General features: G+C 54.5%; 4 protein-coding genes across 4 annotated transcripts; 2 read left to right on the forward strand and 2 right to left on the reverse strand.

Moving 5' to 3' along the window:
- Positions 1 to 69: 69 nt before the first annotated feature.
- END3 (endocytosis defective- protein) lies at positions 70 to 1,348 on the reverse strand (the record flags this gene model as incomplete). The annotated part of the gene is made up of 2 exons (XM_049337570.1): positions 70 to 1,038; positions 1,109 to 1,348. 2 exons carry the CDS (start codon positions 1,346 to 1,348, stop codon positions 70 to 72), a joined length of 1,209 nt encoding a protein of 402 aa, XP_049183329.1.
- A 510-nt stretch (positions 1,349 to 1,858) lies between these two features.
- Positions 1,859 to 7,270, reverse strand: J4E83_010691 (uncharacterized protein; the record flags this gene model as incomplete). Its single annotated transcript, XM_049337571.1, has 3 exons — positions 1,859 to 3,236; positions 3,284 to 6,922; positions 6,972 to 7,270. 3 exons carry the CDS (start codon positions 7,268 to 7,270, stop codon positions 1,859 to 1,861), a joined length of 5,316 nt encoding a protein of 1,771 aa, XP_049183330.1.
- Positions 7,271 to 9,063: 1,793 nt separating this feature from the next.
- J4E83_010692 (uncharacterized protein) lies at positions 9,064 to 14,687 on the forward strand (the record flags this gene model as incomplete). The annotated part of the gene is made up of 3 exons (XM_049337572.1): positions 9,064 to 9,344; positions 9,391 to 14,556; positions 14,606 to 14,687. The coding sequence occupies 3 exons, from the start codon at positions 9,064 to 9,066 to the stop codon at positions 14,685 to 14,687; spliced, it is 5,529 nt and encodes a 1,842-aa protein (XP_049183331.1).
- An 817-nt stretch (positions 14,688 to 15,504) lies between these two features.
- Positions 15,505 to 18,854, forward strand: J4E83_010693 (uncharacterized protein; the record flags this gene model as incomplete). The annotated part of the gene is made up of 3 exons (XM_049337573.1): positions 15,505 to 15,966; positions 16,024 to 18,557; positions 18,611 to 18,854. 3 exons carry the CDS (start codon positions 15,505 to 15,507, stop codon positions 18,852 to 18,854), a joined length of 3,240 nt encoding a protein of 1,079 aa, XP_049183332.1.

An 18,854-nucleotide genomic window follows, 5' to 3' on the forward strand; every position in this document is an offset into this window, starting at 1 on the left:
GATGGACCAGCTCTAAACAATACCCACAATATCTATATACACCCTCCCCCTCCCCCTCCCTTCAAGCCTCTACCCCGCCTTCTCATCATCAATCTGCCTCCTCAAATCCTCCAACACCCCCTTCCTATTCTCCAAATGCCCCTGCAACCCCTCCACCTGTTCCCTCACCGTCTCAATCTCCTCCCTAATCCCACCCAGCCCTTTAACCGCACCACCCTCATCATTATCCAACTCCTTGAGCACATTCCTCTTATAATCAAGCAGAAGCTCCAGTTCACGCTTCACAAGCGCGGGCTTACTATCCTTACTCCTTCCATGCCGCCGATTCTCCGCCTCCTTCTCCACATCCGCAATCTTCTGTTCCAGCTCGCGCAGCTGCTTTTTCAAGCGCACTTCCTCCCAGTCTTCTGTTGTGCGGCCCCCGAAATCAGTGCCTTTGCCGCCGCGCGCGCCGTAGTTGGCTGCGCGGTCGCCGACGCCCAGGCGCGTGAGGTATGCGTCGCCGAATTTGGCTTTGCGGCCTGTGGCGGTGTTTTCGTCGCGGGTCGCGGCCCAGCGCGAGTTTGCGCTTGATTCAATGTCGTAGTCTATGTGCGCTTTTTCGAAACTGGCGCGCAGGCTTGGGGGCACGCTGCGGGGCACGCGGAAGCCTTCGCTGCGTTGGTTGAGGATGTGGAGGAAGGCGAGAGCGGCGTCTTTGCCGACGCTTTCTCGCGCTTTGGGGTTGACGAGGTTCCAGGCGAAGCGCACGTCTGAGTCGGGCACGTTGTCTAGGCTGTCGAAGAGGCCGGACAGGCTGTCGAAGGTTATGTTGCCGTGGCCGTCGCGGTTGGCTGTGTAGATTTCTTCGTATTTCGCTTTGTCTGACGGCGACATGTACCAGTCGAAGCCGTCGCGCAGACCGGGCGTGTCGTCATCGTCTTCGACGGTTTCGTAGGCGGGTTGCGAGCCGGAGAGGGCGCGGCCGGCTTGGACGAGGTGGGCTTTCGATTCGGGGACGAGCCAGTCGGGCAACGCTTTTGGTACATCCATGGATATCTATGGCATGCTGGTCAGTCCCTATCCTCTCTCAATCCTCTATCCTCCCAGTGCTTATGCAGACACATACCCCGTTGATCAGGTCAAAGATCAGGCGCATGGCGACACAGAACTCCTCAAAGTCGAGCTTGCCGTCATTGTCCACGTCGGCCAGATCCCACACCCTCTCCAGCTGATCATCGCGCAAATGTGAGTTCTTGAGCACCGGTGCAGCTTGCGCGCCGTCTAGGTGGGTGCCGCCGCCGCTGAGCGAGCTGAATATCTCCCAGTACTTTTCAATTTCGTCTTGCTCGATGCGGTTCGGCGCCATGATTGCGATCGGAATTGGCTTGTCTATACTGAGCGGCAGGGAAAGAGGCGACAGTTGTATACGTCGTGTGAGATTCGGGGGTGCTGGTTGGGGAATGTCGGGATGGCGGAGCTCTGGCCGCGCCTGCTGGGCTGGGGTACGTAGCTACCTGACGCTAGTCGTGCATCCACCGCCTGCCACTCCCATGCCTCACATGAGTGCTTTGTTCGCCGAGCTCTATGTTAACAACCAAATTCGTTCAACATCACTGCAAGTGCAAAAGAGCAAGCTTCATGTTATGATCTTCAATTCCACTAGATATATGCAACAACTCCGTATTACCACCACTTCAAAAGAGCGATGTAAGTACAACCCAGATTCCCAGACACCCGAGTTTTCCCATTTAATCGTGCGCCAGATGCAAAGGATACATGTTTTCTTCCAAAGGAAAGACCAAATGGCGTTACTGCCGTGCAGACATGTACAAACAACACCGCTAAATGCAATTAATTCTCAATCTTCTTCTCCTTCTTACATCATGTTGGCAAGCTCGTGGTCGATGGCTTGCGTGAGGAAAATCTTCCTCTCGCCAGTGAGCTGCATCTGTAGTCTTTGCTCCGCAAGTGCAATGATTTGCTTGCGCGTGACCTTGTCCAGGTCCGCGTCCTTGAGGCAGGCTTGAACCGTCTCGATGATTTGGCTATCCGTCGGGCCGTTCATCATGCTCTGGAAGTTGGTCGTGCTACCAGGTCGTGACATGCTGGCGCCATAGCTGAGAGGGCTGCGTCCACGGATCGGTGGTGTGGACGAGGCCATCAGGTTGTCTGAGCTCTGGAAGCCACCCATGCTCTGGCGTTGACCGTACGGTGAAGTGTTGTTGCCATTGTACATGTCACTCATGTTGCTCATCGACATGACGCGACTTTGGTGTGGGTTGTCTTGGTACCGCGACATGTTCGAGTATGTCGATTGACGGGTTTGCATGCCTTGGTATGGCCCAGGCGATTGCGGCGGCATGTGCGAAATGTGCTGCATGTTGGACATTACGGTCGATGCAGGCTTGACAGACGAGTAGACGGATTGCATGTCGTTCATCTCGTATGCTTCGTCTTCGTACGCATTGAAGCCACCCTTCTCAGTGGTCATGCCTGGGAGACCGCGACGACCGGGAAGCTCATTGCGCTCGGCGTACTCGTCCCAGCGCATCATAGGAATCGACTTGGGGTCAAAGCCCTCATCATCCGTCGTGAGAACCTGCTTCGTGCCTTGCTCGCCGATGACGACACGCGTGTTACCCCACGAGAAGTCGTCCATGTACCAGAAAGAATACATCGGAAGTGCGAGTGAGTAGATAGGGAAGGCCAGGAGGTAGATGATCATCCATCCCACATGCTGCCATTGTCGCTTGATGATGAAGATGAACGCCTGAAGACCGTACACTGCCGCCAACATGATGATGGAGAACATGGGGAATTGACCTTTGCCAGTCGAGACGGTGTAGACGAGGTATACCAGGTATGCGCAGATGGATGGCAGGACGAGAGTACCGAAGAGATCGATGAAGACGACGAATCGCATCGAGAAACAACAGAAACCACAGAGATCCTTCAGGAAGACGAGTTCGGCCAAGTTATGGATGGTTGAGTTGATCCATCGACGTCTCTGGGAGAGCAGAATGCTCCACGTGTCGGGGGCGGCTGTGAGAGCGTACGCATCGGGAATGAACTTGTACGACATGGCGGGGAAATGCTTCGTCATCAGAGTCGTCAGGTAACGATCCTCACCGAGCGAGAGGAGATTCTTCTTGTGCAGAGTGTCAACAACACAGTCGGCGTAGTCCTTGATAATCTTGTCCGAGATGATGAGAGGCTTGCCCTTGTCGGCTGTGCGTAGGCGGTACATGGTGAAACTAGTACGAATTAGCACCATATAATGCAGGTAGGGTTGGGTACTTACCATCCGGGCAAACAGGTAACACTGCCGAACAAACTCTCAAAGGCCTTGGACAGATGATGTGAAATGTAGTACTCGTAGACCTGGATCATAGTCCACCATGACCTGTCTTCGTTTTCCAAGCTCGTCTCACCGCAGATACCGGCAATCTTCGAGTCGTGGGCACACGCTGCTACGAGACGGTTAAGAGCATCGGGCTTGACCATGGTGTCGGCGTCGATCATGAGCAAATACTCGTATAGTTCCGGGTCAACACCAATGATGTTGTTGACCTGGTGAAACATTTCCAGCTCCAAGGGGTTCATGGCCGAGCGGTGGTGGACGCGGTTGAGGAAGCTCATGAGCAGAATTTGGGAGTCGCGCTTTCCTCGGTTACCTGGCTTAGACTTGTGCTGTTCCGACTCCTTACCCATCTTGACGACGACAAGGTATGGTACAACATTGCCTTCGAATTCGTACAGACCAGAATAGACCTTTCCGTAGTTGAGCTGCTGGCTTCCCTCGCCGACCGACCAAAATGGAAGGGCAGGAGGGTCGACCTTGGGGTCAACACCGAGGATGTCGAGTACAATCTTGGGCGTAGGACGATCGTTACCACCACCAACAATCATTCCGTCGCAAATGACACAGATGAGTTTTCGCTTATTGTCGTATGAGAGGGCAGTCAAAGAGTCCAAACTCTTTCGGATCGAATCCTCGCCCTCCGTATAGGCTGGCACCTGACAGATGACAAACTTATCTTGGTTTGCCGGGCGTTTGCGAGAGCCTAGTTGAAGTGCAGCCAAGAACTTGATGACGATAACCGAGCAGAGGATGATCGTGACAGCGAGTAGGATATAGTCGTTGACCTGACACTTGGCTGTCTTACGGAAGTCGACTTCGCCAACGTAGAACAAGTTGTCAAGACATTGCTTGTTGAATTGTTGCGCATTATTGTTGAGGTTGTTGCTGAAGTCCTCCTTGAGGTTGGAACCGGCGTTGCTCTTTACCATGTCAATCAGCTTAGCATCGAGGAAGTTGTATTGGTCCTGGTCCCGCATGTAGTCGATCGTGGCGAAGTAGTCAGTCAAGTCGTAAACCCTGTTGTCAAGCCTGAACCACATGTGATTCAGATCTTCACCTTCATCTTTGATCGTCTTCTCTTCCCAGACGAGGGGTCCCTTTTTGAATTCCTTCATAGCCGGGAGAAAGACGTCAGGGTACCAGGTCTCGCTCTTCAGAGCGGCGCTGTCTGGCATGTTTGTCCTTGAGCCAGATCCGTGGACAGCGATTGCGTTGAGATTCTCAGCGGTGGATTGGTTGAGTGTGAGCTGCAACACCCGGTTTTGAGGCGTGTCTTTGATCAGATTGGGGCAAGCGATGTATAGCGGAGGAACGACGTATGGGTCCATGTTGGCACCAGCCATTTCCATCATTCGATCCCGGGTAGCCTCGGTGTTAGAGTCACTGTGCTGCTTTTTCCAGAAGGAGGTTAAGTCGTATACGACACCACGATGGCTGACAAAGTAGTCGTCCTCGCCTTGATGCTGTGACACTTCTTTCTGATTCCAGACCTTGTCCTTGTTCGGGCACAAGAGTTTACCAAAAGCGACAATGTAGAAGACGATGGCGGCGTTGAGCAACACGATGAGTAGGACCAGGACGAACTTCTCTCGCCATGCCATGCGGACATCAGGTCGCTTCATGCGCCCAATCCACTTGAGGAGCGGTGAAGGGATCCAGAAGGTGAGGGCCCAGACGAAGCCAACCCACATCCTACGAGTACCAGTGAGCGGGGTTTCCGTGACGACGGCGTTGCCACCAGACTCCATGTCGTAGTAACTAACACCTTTGTTCTCGTCGCCCTTGCCTCCTAGACCGTAATCACCAGGTCCCGCGGTGGGAAGGGTGCGCGTGGTGGGGGCGATTGATTTTGCATCTGCTGCACCTGGCACGGCCAGACTGGTGGAACTCTGGAAAGGGTTCTGAGGGGCCGCAGACATATCCGGAAGAGGTGGGAAGAATGCACTTGCTGTAGGCGGGAGCGGGGTGGAGTATCCGTTATCCATGCCACCAGCTCCCATCATGCCACCCATCATGCTGGGAGAACCACCCATCTCATGCGTCTTCAGGTCGAGCTGCGACTCCGCCTCCCACCATGTGCCCTCCTTGACCCACACACGTTCTTTGCCGACCATGACTTCGCCGTTACTCCAACCGCGCTGCAGGGTCCAGTTTTGGATGCCTTCTTGACCGTCCATGCAGCCCAACGGAGCGTATCGGTCGTAGAATTCATGGTGATCGAAATCGGCAGTGAAGTCGAGGTTGCGGTTACGACGGTTGGCCCACTCGGGCAGTCGCCACTCGCGAAGTTGTCGAGAGACTACGCCAGCCTGCCAGGTGGAATTGAGGTCCTGGTTCAGCGAGGTGGGGATGACATCGGTGGGGTGGATTGCCAGTTGGAACCAGACTCTGCTACTGGCTACTGTCATGGGTAGGTCGAAACGGCCATATTTGCCCAGGACGATGCCGCTGCTGGGTACCGGGTTCAGGACCTTCTTCACAAAGTTGTCCTCATCGGGGATCTCAAGAGCGAGCTTTTCCAACACAGCCTCGCGCTTTTCTAGGTCAGCTTCCTTCTCGCGAAGAGCAGCCCCGTTGATGCCGAGGTCTGCTGCGCAGCTCTGCATGGCCTCGCGCATGCCCTCAAGGACAGAATTGCTGACAGGCGGCACCTGAACACCATCGTCGCGCATCTCGGCGTTGATGCCTTCGCTGTCGTCGAAGACAGTACGCAGAGCAATCGCTTTTCCGAGAGTACGGCTGGGGATTTCGACAACAGTAATGTTGACAATGTCTCCATCCTCTGATTCGTTGGGCGTCATCATGCCGCTGCCTTCACTATCGTCCATGGCATAGCCAGACTTGGCGCGTTGGATGTCCTCCTTGATCGAGTTGTTGGCGTGAGAGACAACAAAGTCGACGATGGCTTCGTAGATGCCACCGATGGCAACCTCGCGCTCGTTGGAGCCGAGCTTCTGGCGGAGAGTGTCTTCAGGCAGGTCCATGAGGTTCTCTACGTCCTCGCACACTGAAGCAAGAGATTCTTCGTCCATGAAGTAGTCGAGTGTGTTGCCAAGCTTCAACAGTCCAGTCAGACAACTAATAAGCCTGGTCAGCTTTTGGCCCTTGATGCCAATCGCCTTGAGGTTGGCGCGGAAGTCTTCGGCAGCGGCGGCATCGTCAGCATCGGGGAGGTAACTGGGAGGATCGTATGTTCCGGATCGTCGGAGAAGGGCGTAGTGGTCAAGAGACTGGATGTCCAAGTATTCCCTCTCCTGCCGGGAAGCCGAGCTCGAGTTGAGGTAGTAGAAGACATCGAAAGCGCGTGTGCCAGTCTTGCCAGGTACTTGGAGCAAGCCCTGCTGGACGTCCAGGCCGGAGGTGGACAACTTGATCTCAGCTCCGACGACACCGCCAGCAAGGTTGATGGTGAAGACGGCAGCCAGGGCCGAGTAGCGGGGGGTGGAGGGGTTCTCCGGTGTTACGCAGTGTGTGAATGCCTTGAGGGCTTCGAGTGCAGTATAGAAGTTGCCCGGGAGGGACAGAGGCAGGCTGGAGACAAAGGGCGAGAAGAGCGAGGGGCTCGAGTCGTGCAGCGAACTGCGCGGGTCAGTGGATGATGGTGGACGCAATGAAGTTGAATACATACGCAAGGACTATGCAGCCGTCCTCAGCTCTCCGGCGGGCATGTTCCCATGCCTTTCGCCCCAGCTCAAGGTCGACGGTGCCACCAATGCGGTCGTCGATAATGCTCTTGGCATTGACCCATGTGTTGACGACCAGACTGGTGCTGGCCTCGAGGTTGTACGAGCGGCCGTTCTTGTAGGCGGAATTGAGCGTGTTGAGCAGCGTCGTGGTGGATGTCTGCGAGGGCGAATTGCCTGGGCGCGATGCCGAGGCGGATGCCGTCGAGTAGACGGACATGCGGGAGTTGTTGACGAAACTCATGGTTGCGGGCTGAGGCGGGTCGCCCCTTCCGTGGATGCGAGTACCGTTACTATAGCGAGGGTAGGTGGAGGGTAACCGCGTGTTGACTGCAGCTGTCTTGTCTTCCCAGAGGTAAGTGTCTGGGCGAGTGCGGTACGGGTCGCGTGTTGATGCAACTATTACACGGCGACGGAGCAAAGGGCCAAGCGAGTGGACGGATTAAACGATTGTATGGAGAAGAACAAAATGCAGACAGCAAGAGAGGCCTCGTGGAACGCAGACCGAGCAGCAGTGATGTTTGTTGGCTCAGGGCGAGACGCATTCCCGGCCAGCTGCATGGGGCATGGCGGCGTATGGTTAGACAGGGTTAGCAGCATGACTAAGGCCGGGCCGAGGCAGCTCAATGCATCAACACCAGCCGGACATGGATGGCGAGTCTTGGTTTTCGTGGCCACTACCAGCTGCGGCACCGTCCCATGGGCCTGTGATACGAGCGGGTGGCGTGGATGCGATGCCAGCCCCTATTTTTAGCCCGATTTACTCATGTCGTCGATATTTCCACGCACCATATGGTGTGAACAAGCAATAGTCGGAGAATTCCTCTCACTTCATGACGGCCATCGCCATCTAATCGATAAGAGCAAAATCGACGGCGCATCTGGGTCTGCGGAGATGGCGCCCGACATCTGAAGCTTGTAACATGGCGCGCACTGCAGGCACATCCCAATATCCACCTCACGCCCTTTCATCTAGCTCTCATTTGTCTTTGGCTCCATGGTTTCAACACGACCGAATCACGCCGGGACAATTTCAGATCTCGACCTGACGTCAAAGCGCGCCCCTCGTTGGGACCGACAAAATCAATCCTTGTCTCTCCATTGCGGGCGCTACCCAAGGGTCTACTTTATCGTGAAGTCACGTACACAGCCTCCCGCTGTCTAGAGCAGTGGGCCTCCACACCAGCTGGCCCAACGTCTCCGGCCGAGCAAAAGAAACATCGGCTGACGGCTGTCGAGCGACAAAAAATTATCGAGAGCAGTTGGCGGCATGGGCATGCTCCGTCGCCGCGCAATCGATACGGTTTCGACGGTTAGTGCATTGAAGCGTGCAGCGATGATCGTTCCCGGGGGGCGCGCGACCGCTAGCACGCATGTCTGGTAGTGGTTCTCTGCCATGCGTCTCCGGGTCCCAGATGCACGTCTTCGCCTGGAGAAACAGGTGCAACGTGAGGGCAGTATCGTGCAGACGTGCTTCTCGGGGTCACGCCGTGTCGCGGTGCCATCCGACGTGCTGCGATGCTCGACGTCTCTCACGGCCTTTTCGTCGCATCAATAAGCAGGCGAGTGGAGCCGCAACGGGGATGCGAGGCAATAGGGCTGTTCAGCGTATTCTATTCTATTTTTGCGCCCCCTTTTCGTGATCGCTGGGTCTCCCAGTCAACACACGCCAAAAGGCGGCTGGTGCGGCGGCGGGCGAAGCTGAGCTAGAAGCATCGTAGCCCCATGCTCTCCAGCGCTCCGTCTGGTCCAGAGTAGAGTTAGACAGCATACCGTGCCGGCCCCTTTGCAACGCAACTCAACGGCTTTGGCTTTGGCATCCTTTACCTTCGTTTGTACACCCTTTCCACATTCGCTGATTGTAATTATTCCCGCCGCGTGTTTTTCTTGTTCCGCCTGTCCTGCCAGCAGCCCTGCGGACGCAACACCAACAACATTGAAGAGTCTCCACGACGCGCAGTTGCCCTCCGACCGTCGACCGCGCCTGCCTGACCCCTCGGTCTCCCACTCGCTCCCACGGGGACGCGGCTGCCCACCATGGCTTCCAACCCGCTGCAGAACCCCTCGCTGCCTTCGCTGCCCCAGCACCAGCAGAACGACACGGGCTTGACTTCGGCCCTCGCCAGCCGGTACCACGCACACCTCCCCATTGCCGCTCTCTCCTCCCAGGGCATTGTCGCCATCAACACATGCACGGACGCGAGTCTCGGTGTAGATGGCGGCAAAGAGGGAAGCGCCCACCAGGCCGCCGAGGACCTCTCGCACAGGGCCTACACGCGCCTGGGACACCGCTCCGAGGACCAAGCCATTGTCTTCCTGTGAGTACCCGAACTGCATCTCTCTGACAGCTCTAACATGTTCCAGTGGCGAGTCTGGCTCCGGAAAGACGACCATCCGCGGACACATGCTGAGGTCCTTCATGTCATTCTCCCAGACACCTCTCTCCAAGAAGATTGAACATGCCAACTTTGTCTTCGATGCCTTCACCACAACCAAGTCCCTCACAACCCCGCAAGCCTCCAAATCTGGCCTCTTATTAGAGCTCCAGTATAATACCACGACCGCGAACAACGCCACCCTGCTTGGCGCCCAATTCCTCGCCCACCGTCTCGAGCGCAGCCGCATCGCTTCCGTGCCGACTGGAGAGCGCACCTACCATGTCCTCTACTATCTCCTCGCTGGCACCAGTATCAACGAGAAGAAGCACCTGTTCCTCGACGCAGTAGGTGGAGAGGGCGCAGGCAACCGCACCTCGCTCGGCTCCAACAAGAGATGGCGCTATCTTGGACACCCTACACAGCTCAAGGTCGGCATCGATGACTCCAAGGGCTTCGCTGATTTCAAGGCCGCCCTCCGGAGGCTAGAATTTGGCAAAGAGAGCATTGCAGGCATCTGCGAGATCATGGCTACCATCATGCACATTGGTCAGCTCGAGTTCGAGATGGGCCAAAACACAACTCCTGCGCCTGATGAGAGCGGTGGCTACTCCCACGAAGGTGGTGAGTCCATCACGGTTGTCAAGAACCAGGAGTCTCTAGTACCCATTGCACAGTTCCTAGGCGTTGCCATATCCGATCTGGAGCAAAGCTTACGGTACAAGTCCAAGACTCTATACCGCGAGCGCGTTACCGTTATGCTGGACCCCAAGGGTGCCCGAGCCAATGCAGATGAGCTTGCCCGTTCTCTGTACTCGCTCCTCGTCACCTGGGTCATGGAGCAGATGAACTCAAGGATCTCAGTCCCATCCGAGCAGATCTCGAACACCGTGTCCATGGTCGACTTCCCAGGATTCGCCAACTTCGCCGCCACTGGGTCATCACTGGACCAGCTCCTCAACAACACTGCAAACGAGTCCCTCATCTCTTTCTGCCAAGAGAGCTTCTTCCAACGGCAAATCCAAGAGCTGGAAGCCGAAGAGATCTCTCTGCCGCCCATGGCCTTCTACGACAACACGGCTGTCAAGACCGGCCTCATGAAGCCCGGCAACGGTCTTCTGAGCATCCTAGACGACCAGATGCGCCGTGGCAAGACTGACATGCAGTTCCTCGAGGCCATTCGCAAGCGTTTCGACGGCAAGCACCAGGCTATTGTTCCTGGAAGCTTGACAGTCGTGCAACCCGGCAGCAACTTCCCTACCCCCAACACTTCGCCCACCTTTACCATTCGCCACTTCACTGGTGACATCGACTACAGTGTAGAGGGTCTTTTGGAGGAAAACGCTGAGCTCATCTCTGGCGACATGATGCACCTGCTCAAGTCCGCCCAGGCTCCCTTCGTTCAACAGCTCTTTGGACAAGAGGCTCTTCAGAAGATGACGCACCCTAAGGAAAAGTCAGCCATTGTCCAGGCTACTGTCAGCTCCAAACCTACACGCCAACCCAGCATGGCGAAGCGGAAGGCCGACAAGACTGGTCGATTCGGACGTCAATTGAACGTATTCGACGAGGATGCCATTAGTGATGCAGAGAGTAACATCTCGGGCACGAAGAAGCCCGGTGAATCTCAGAAGCAGACTGGTGCCGCAGGCCAGTTCATCAGCTCATTGAGGACCATCGAATCGACAATGCGCAAAGCCAACGCCTACTTCGTCTTTTGCTTGAAACCAAATGACCGAAGGATCGCCAACCAGTTCGACAGCAAATGCGTCCGTCAACAAGTTCAGGCTCTGGGCATCGCCGAGATCAGCCAACGTCTTCGGGTGGCTGACTTCAGCATCTTCATGCCTTTTGCCGAGTTCCTTGGGCTTGCACAGACTGACCTTGCCATCGTTGGAAGCGACAAGGAGAAGGCTGAAATGGTTCTTGATCACAAGCCGTGGCGGGAGAATGAAGTTCGTGTGGGTGCCACTGGTGTCTTCTTGAGCGAGAAGTGCTGGCTCGAAATCGCCAACGTTTCAAACATCGCTCCTTACGCCCGTGGTCCCGCTGACTCCAACGACAATCTGCTTACTCCCGATGCTGGTCGCTCATACGGGGACGTCCGAGCCGGTCTTCTCTCGCCTTCACCTGGTGCTTATTACGACGACAAGAGCGGCAACTACTTTGGCCAGAGGGATATCGATGCTCGCTCAGAGGCGCCATCTGGCATCACGAATGGCGACATGTTCCACGGCTTGGAACAGCCCAAGGCTATTGACGACGAGAAGGCTGCTGAAGCCAAGCTACAAGAGGTCGAGACCATTCCCACCTCAAGCAGTCGAAAGAGATGGGTGTTCATTGTCTACCTCTTGACATGGCTCATTCCTGACTTTGCTATTCGGTACATCGGACGTATCAAACGCAAAGACGTACGCATGGCATGGCGAGAGAAGTTGGCTATTAACATGATTATTTGGTGGAGTTGTGCCTTCGTCATCTTCCTCATGATAGGCTTCCCCGCGGTCATCTGCCCGAAACAACACGTCTACTCTTCTGCCGAACTGACATCCTTCAACGGCAAGGATGGAAACGAGGCCTACGTTGCCATCCGCGGTATCGTCTACGACTTGGGAGAGTTCATCCCTCACCACTATCCGAGCATCGTTCCACAGAAGAACCTGGAGAAGTATGCTGGAAAGGATGCTACCAATCTGTTCCCCGTACAAGTCTCTTCTCTGTGCTTGGGCAAGGAAGGAAAGGGAATCAACCCAGCCGTTCAGCTGAACTACAAGAACTCCAACTACACCGACTCCGCCGTGAACAACCTCATCAGTACCACCGACATCAACGCGCAATACCACGACTTCCGATCCTTCACAAACGACAGTCGTGGGGATTGGTGGTTCGAGCAACAGATGTTCCTCAAGGCCAACTACATGAAGGGTCGTGTTGGATACAGCCCCGAATACCTGAAGACACTTGGAAACAAAGGCAACTCGATCGCTTACATGAATGGTCGTGTATACGATTTCACGGATTACATCCCTGGTGGTCGTGAAGTCAAGTTCAAGGTCGGCGAAGAGCCTGATGACAAGAACATTGATACCGATTTCATGGACCCAAGCGTTGTGGACATCTTCCGAGTTCAAGCCGGTAAAGACATCACCAAATACTGGCAGAACCTCCAGTTGAATGCGCAAACAAAGGCGAACATGGAGACCTGCATGAACAACCTGTTTTACGTAGGCGATCTGGACACCAGAAACTCGGCCAAATGTCTGTTCGCCAAGTACTTCCTCCTCGCAATCTCCATTCTCTTGGTCAGTGTCATCGGATTCAAGTTCCTTGCGGCCCTTCAGTTCAGCCGGAAGACCGACCCGGAGAACATCGACAAGTTCATCATCTGCACTGTGCCTGCCTACACCGAAGACGAAGAATCCCTCCGTCGCGCAATCGATTCCGCCGCCAGGATGAAGTATGATGACAAGCGCAAACTACTTGTCATTGTCTGCGATGGTATGATTATCGGTCAAGGCAACGACAAGCCCACTCCTCGCATCGTTCTCGACATTCTTGGTGTTCCCGAGGCTACCGATCCCGAGCCTCTCAGCTTTGAGAGTTTGGGTGAAGGTCAAAAGCAGCACAACATGGGCAAATGTTACTCGGGTCTCTATGAGGTACAGGGTCACATTGTGCCTTTCTTGGTCGTTGTCAAGATTGGCAAGCCTTCGGAAGTCTCCAAGCCTGGTAACCGCGGAAAGCGTGACTCGCAGATCATCCTCATGCGATTCCTAAACCGTGTGCACTACAACCTCCCCATGACACCGCTTGAGCTCGAAATGCACCATCAGATTCGGAATATTATTGGAGTCAACCCGACCTTCTACGAGTTCCTCCTCCAAATTGATGCCGATACCGAAGTCGCACCTGACGCCGCCACTCGATTCGTCGCAGCCTTCCTCCACGACACCCGCCTCCTTGCTATTTGTGGTGAAACCGCTCTTACCAACGCCAAGTCTTCGTTCGTTACCATGATGCAAGTTTACGAATACTTCATCTCTCACAACCTGACCAAGGCTTTCGAGAGCTTGTTCGGTTCCGTCACTTGTCTTCCTGGTTGTTTCACCATGTACCGCATTCGCGCTGCCGAGTCTGGAAAGCCACTGTTCGTTAGCAAGGAGGTCGTCGAAGCCTACCAAGAGATTCGTGTCGACACTCTACACACGAAGAACCTGTTGCATCTAGGAGAAGATCGCTTCTTGACCACGCTACTTCTCAAGTTCCATCCCAAGTACAAGACCAAGTACACGATGCGAGCACACGCTTGGACTGTCGCACCTGACAGCTGGTCCGTCTTCATGTCTCAACGTCGTCGCTGGATCAACTCTACTGTGCACAACCTGATTGAACTGATTCCGCTTACGCAGCTTTGTGGTTTCTGCTGCTTCAGTATGCGCTTCATCGTCTTCATGGATCTTCTTTCAACGGTTGTGCAGCCCGTCATTGTTGTCTACATCGGCTATCTCATCTACACGCTGGTGTGGTCCCCCGACATCGTCCCTGTCACTGCGTTTATTCTTCTTGGTGCCATCTATGGTCTGCAGGCTATCATCTTCATCATCCGACGCAAGTGGGAAATGATTGGTTGGATGATTATCTACATCTTCGCAACACCTGTCTTCGCCTTCGGCCTGCCTTTGTACTCGTTCTGGTACATGGACGACTTCTCGTGGGGTAACACTCGTGTCGTTGTTGGTGAAAAGGGTCAGAAGGTTCTTGTCACAGATGAAGGCAAGTTTGATCCTGCCAGCATCCCCAAGAAGAGGTGGGAGGAGTACCAGGCGGAGATGTGGGAGCAGCACACCATCCGGGACGACCGCTCCGAGGTTTCAGGATACACGTACGCCACCAGGAAGCCTTTCGGAGGCGGATCTGTCGCTGGCTCAGAGTATGGAGGCATGACACCATCTCGCTCTGCGTCTCACCTTGGTCTCCCACGCTACGACAACCACTCACGATTGAGCCTCGCGCAGAGCGGATACGGTGCGGACAGCATGGAAATGTCGAACCTGCCAAGTGACGATGCCATCTTGATGGAGATCAAGGACATTCTATCCAAGTCTGATCTCATGAACGTCACGAAGAAACAGATCAAGGGCGAACTAGAGCAAAGGTATGTCAATCTCCATTTGTTTGCACAACCAACACTAACATCATCACAGATTCGGATGCGATCTCACTCTCAAGAAGCAATTCATCGGCTCAGCTGTCGAGTCACTGCTCATCAGCGGCCAGCTCTACTAGGCCGTTGTGCCTTTAGTTTGTCACGGCTTCGTTGATGCTTTATGACTCTACGTGTTGCCAAAAGATACCGTTTCGTTGTCAGTCAGTCATACAGCCATGTCAGGCCTCAGCGCTTGGCTTTTATCGCTACTATTGTAATATCGACATTGCATTCTCTCATTGGGTCGGAGTTACAGACCCTGGTACGGCGTTGAATGTATTGGGATTAAATGGAGCAACACGTTTTGTGTTTTGTCGTCATTTGAGTGTTATTTGCGTCGGATGGTAAAACATGGGTGTAGATTTGGGTTGTAGCATGAGAGAATAGCTATGAAGAATCGCATACGGATACACATCACACATCTCCCATGACTTATCCATTCATGCGCTGATCCTTTTCATCACATGTGTCACCGGTCACGAGTAAAGCTTAGAAGAACAGATGAGTCAAGAGTAGTCATGCTACCAAAATCGAGCATGAAGAACGTCTGAAGATGATTCAGTGCAGGCCTCCATGGCAGTGATTGGTCCGAGCGCCTCCTACCCCTCCACAGCTAGCCGTTCGCCGCCCGCCGCCACACAGAACAATCGATAACTCCAACGGAATTTCGCAGCAGCCCGTGTGCGTTTGCATTTTCCTGTCACTCTTTTGCGGTCCAGGCCTTTGTTGGTTTACTCGGGACCCCTTCTCCTTCGGCTCCGCTTTTACCTGCTCCTGCCTGCACTGTGTGGCGCGCCTGCCTGCTTGAGCACTTGCGATTTCTACCGTGCATTCCCACAACCACAAGTGCCACCCGTCGAGTGCACCCCACACCCCAAGTAATACACCGCACACATAATGCCGCCCAAGAAGAAGAACAACAAGAAGGCGCAGGACGACGACTGGGAAGCCGAGCTCGGCGAGTCTGTCGCGCCCCAGGATGCCGCTGCAGCTGATGCCGCGCCTGAGGATGCTGCCGCCGAAGACGATGCTGCTGGCGGCGGCCTGATGGCGGCGCTTGCGAAGCGCGGCAAGAAGAAGAACAAGAAGGGCGCCAACACCGAAGTGGAAGGCGAAGACCCGCCTGTTGACGGCGCGAATGGAGACTTCGACGCCAAGGCACCCCAAGAAGGAACCTTCGACGACGATGACGACGATGTCTTTGCTGGAAACTACGGCAAGAAGAAGGGCAAGGGTGGCGCTGCTGCGAAAGCAGAGGAGCCTGTCGAGGAGAAGACGGACGATGCTCCTCGTGTAAAGACCAAGGCAGAGAAGGAGAAAGAAAAGAAGGAGAAGGAGAAGCAGCGAAAGAAGGAATTGGTATGTTCGCAGCATCTACCATGTTCATCGCATGAGTGTGTACTGACCGCATGCTAGGCTGCGAAGAAGAAGGCCACTGGTCCTGCCAAAGCCGAACCCGCGAAGGCTGCCGAAGCCAAGCCAGAAGCCGCTGCTGCACCCTCAGCCGCTACCGCAGACACCACCCCCGCTGCTGGTGGCAAGAAGAAGAAGCTCAACCCTGCGCTAGCTGCCCTTCAAAAACAACAGGAAGAGCGCAAGAGGAGGGAGGAAGAGATTGCGCGCGCAGAAGCCGAAGAGAGAGCTAGGCTGGAGGCGCTTGAGGCACAAGAGGCCGAGGAACAGAAGAAGAAAGAGGAAGCGAAGGCTCTGAAGAAGCAGCGAGAGAAGGAAAAGATCGAGCAGCTGAAGAAAGAGGGCAAGTACATGACAAAGGCTCAGAAAGAGGCCAAGGCAAAGAACGAACTCCGTCTGCAGCAGCTGCTTGAGCAAGGTGGCACAAAGGTTGCTGGACTTGCCGACGAGGCTGACAAGAAGAAGAAGCCAGTGTACGATGACCGCAAGAAAAAGAAGAAGAAGCAAGCCGAGACCCAACAGGAGAAGGAGGCTCGCGAAGCTGAGGAGGCCGCCAAGAAGCTAGAGGAACTCAAGCTAGCCGAAGAGCAAGCCGCCGCTGCAGCTGAGGCCGCAGAGAAGGCTAAACTTGACGCCGAAGCGAAGAAGGGCGAGGACGGTGACTCTGCCGACGACTGGGAAGCCCAAGCTGACGAGTTGGAGGGAGTCAAAGACAGCTGGGATGTTGATACCGACGAGGAAGAAGAGCGCAAAGCAAGCGAGAAGAAGGCCAAGGAAGAGAAGGCGGCAGCGGAGAAGTCTACAGCAGACGAAGCCTCCAAGTCCAAGGATACCAGCTCAGACTCTGATTCCGAAGACGACAGCGAAGACGATTCATCCGAAGACGAGGAAGGCACTGCTACCCAGCGTGCCGAAGCCGCTCGTAAAGCTGCCGCCGCCGAAAGACGGAAGCAGGCACACGAGGAGGCTCTTGCCGCGCGGTCAAAGGACAATCTGCGATCTCCCATTTGCTGTATTCTTGGTCACGTCGATACTGGTAAAACGAAGCTGCTCGACAAGATCCGTCAGACCAACGTGCAAGAAGGCGAGGCCGGAGGTATCACACAACAAATTGGTGCCACCTACTTCCCCGTCGAGGCACTTCAGAAGAAGGTTGCTGTCGTTAACAAGGACAACGAATTCGTCTTCAATGTCCCCGGTCTCCTAGTCATCGATACACCTGGTCACGAGTCTTTCACCAACCTCCGGTCTCGTGGTTCCTCGCTTTGCAACATTGCTATCCTCGTCATTGATATCATGCACGGTCTTGAACCTCAAACCATCGAATCGATGAAGCTACTCCGAGACAGGCGCACACCTTTCATTGTCGCTCTCAACAAGATCGATCGTCTGTTCGGCTGGAAGAAGATCGATAACAACGGTTTCGAAGACAGTTTGAGCCTCCAAAAGGCGTCCGTTCAGTCCGAGTTTGAGGAGCGATGGACCTTTGTTCGCACCCAACTCCAAGAACAAGGTTTCAACTCGGAGATCTTCAACCGAAACAAGAGCATGTCCAAGTTCGTCTCCGTGTGCCCAACATCAGCGCATACCGGAGAAGGTATTCCAGACATGATCAAGCTCATCGTCAGACTCACGCAAGAGCGTCTGACCAATAACCTCATGTACCTTTCTGAGGTTGAGTGTACTGTGCTTGAAGTCAAGGTCATCGAAGGTCTCGGTACTACTATCGATGTTATCTTGTCCAACGGTGTCCTTCACGAAGGTGACCGGATAGTGCTATGTGGTAACCCAGAGCCCATAGTGACGAACATTCGAGCGTTATTGACACCGGCTGAGATGAAAGAGTTGCGTGTCAAGTCGCAATACGTGCACAACAAGGAAGTAAAGGCTGCTATGGGTATCAAGATCGCCGCCGACGGTCTTGACCAAGCCATTGCAGGTTCGCGTCTGCTTGTTGTCGGTCCGAATGACGATGAGGAGGATCTCATGGACGAGGTTATGGGTGATCTAGCCCATTTGCTCAGCAAAGTCTCCAAGACTGGTCGTGGTGTCTCCGTACAAGCGTCTACCCTTGGTTCGCTCGAAGCGCTCCTTGAGTTCCTGCGTGTCTCCAAGATTCCCGTCGCCACCATCTCCATCGGTCCTGTCTTCAGAAAGGACGTCCTTCGAGCAGGTATCATGTTAGAAAAGGCTAAGGAATACGCTGTCATGCTGTGTTTCGACGTCAAGGTCGACAAGGACGCCAAGGCATACGCAGAGGAAATCGGTGTCAAGATCTTCGAAGCCGACATCATCTACCACTTGTTCGACAAGTTCACAGCGCACATGAAGCAGCTCGAGGAACAGCGGAAGGAGGATTCAAAGATGTTAGCCGTCTTCCCCTGCGTACTCAAGCCCGTTGCTGTCTTCAACAAGAAGGATCCCATCATCATTGGTGTGGATGTCACTGAAGGTGCTCTGAGGATGACAACGCCCATTTGCGCGGTCAAGAAGAACGCTACCACCGGTGCCAAGGAGCTCGTTCATCTAGGCAGAGTGTAAGTTGTCCCATACCTTTCCTTTCAGATCACCTTACTAATCTTTTTAATAGCACGTCCATCGAGCGCGACCACAAACCCATGCAAATCTGCAAGCGAGGCCAGCCCTCAGTCGCCGTCAAAATCGAAGGCTCCAACCAGCCCATGTACGGTCGCCACTTGGAAGAAGACGATATCCTCTACTCTGCTATTAGCAGAAAGAGTATCGACACCCTCAAGGAGTACTTCAGGAGCGATGTTAGTCAGGATGAGTGGAAGTTGATTGTGCAGTTGAAGAATGTGCTTGATGTGCAGTAA

Source organism: Alternaria metachromatica (genome assembly GCF_023757995.1).
Source record: "Alternaria metachromatica strain BMP 0045 chromosome Unknown scaffold_49, whole genome shotgun sequence".
Taxonomy (NCBI): Eukaryota; Fungi; Ascomycota; class Dothideomycetes; order Pleosporales; family Pleosporaceae; genus Alternaria; species Alternaria metachromatica.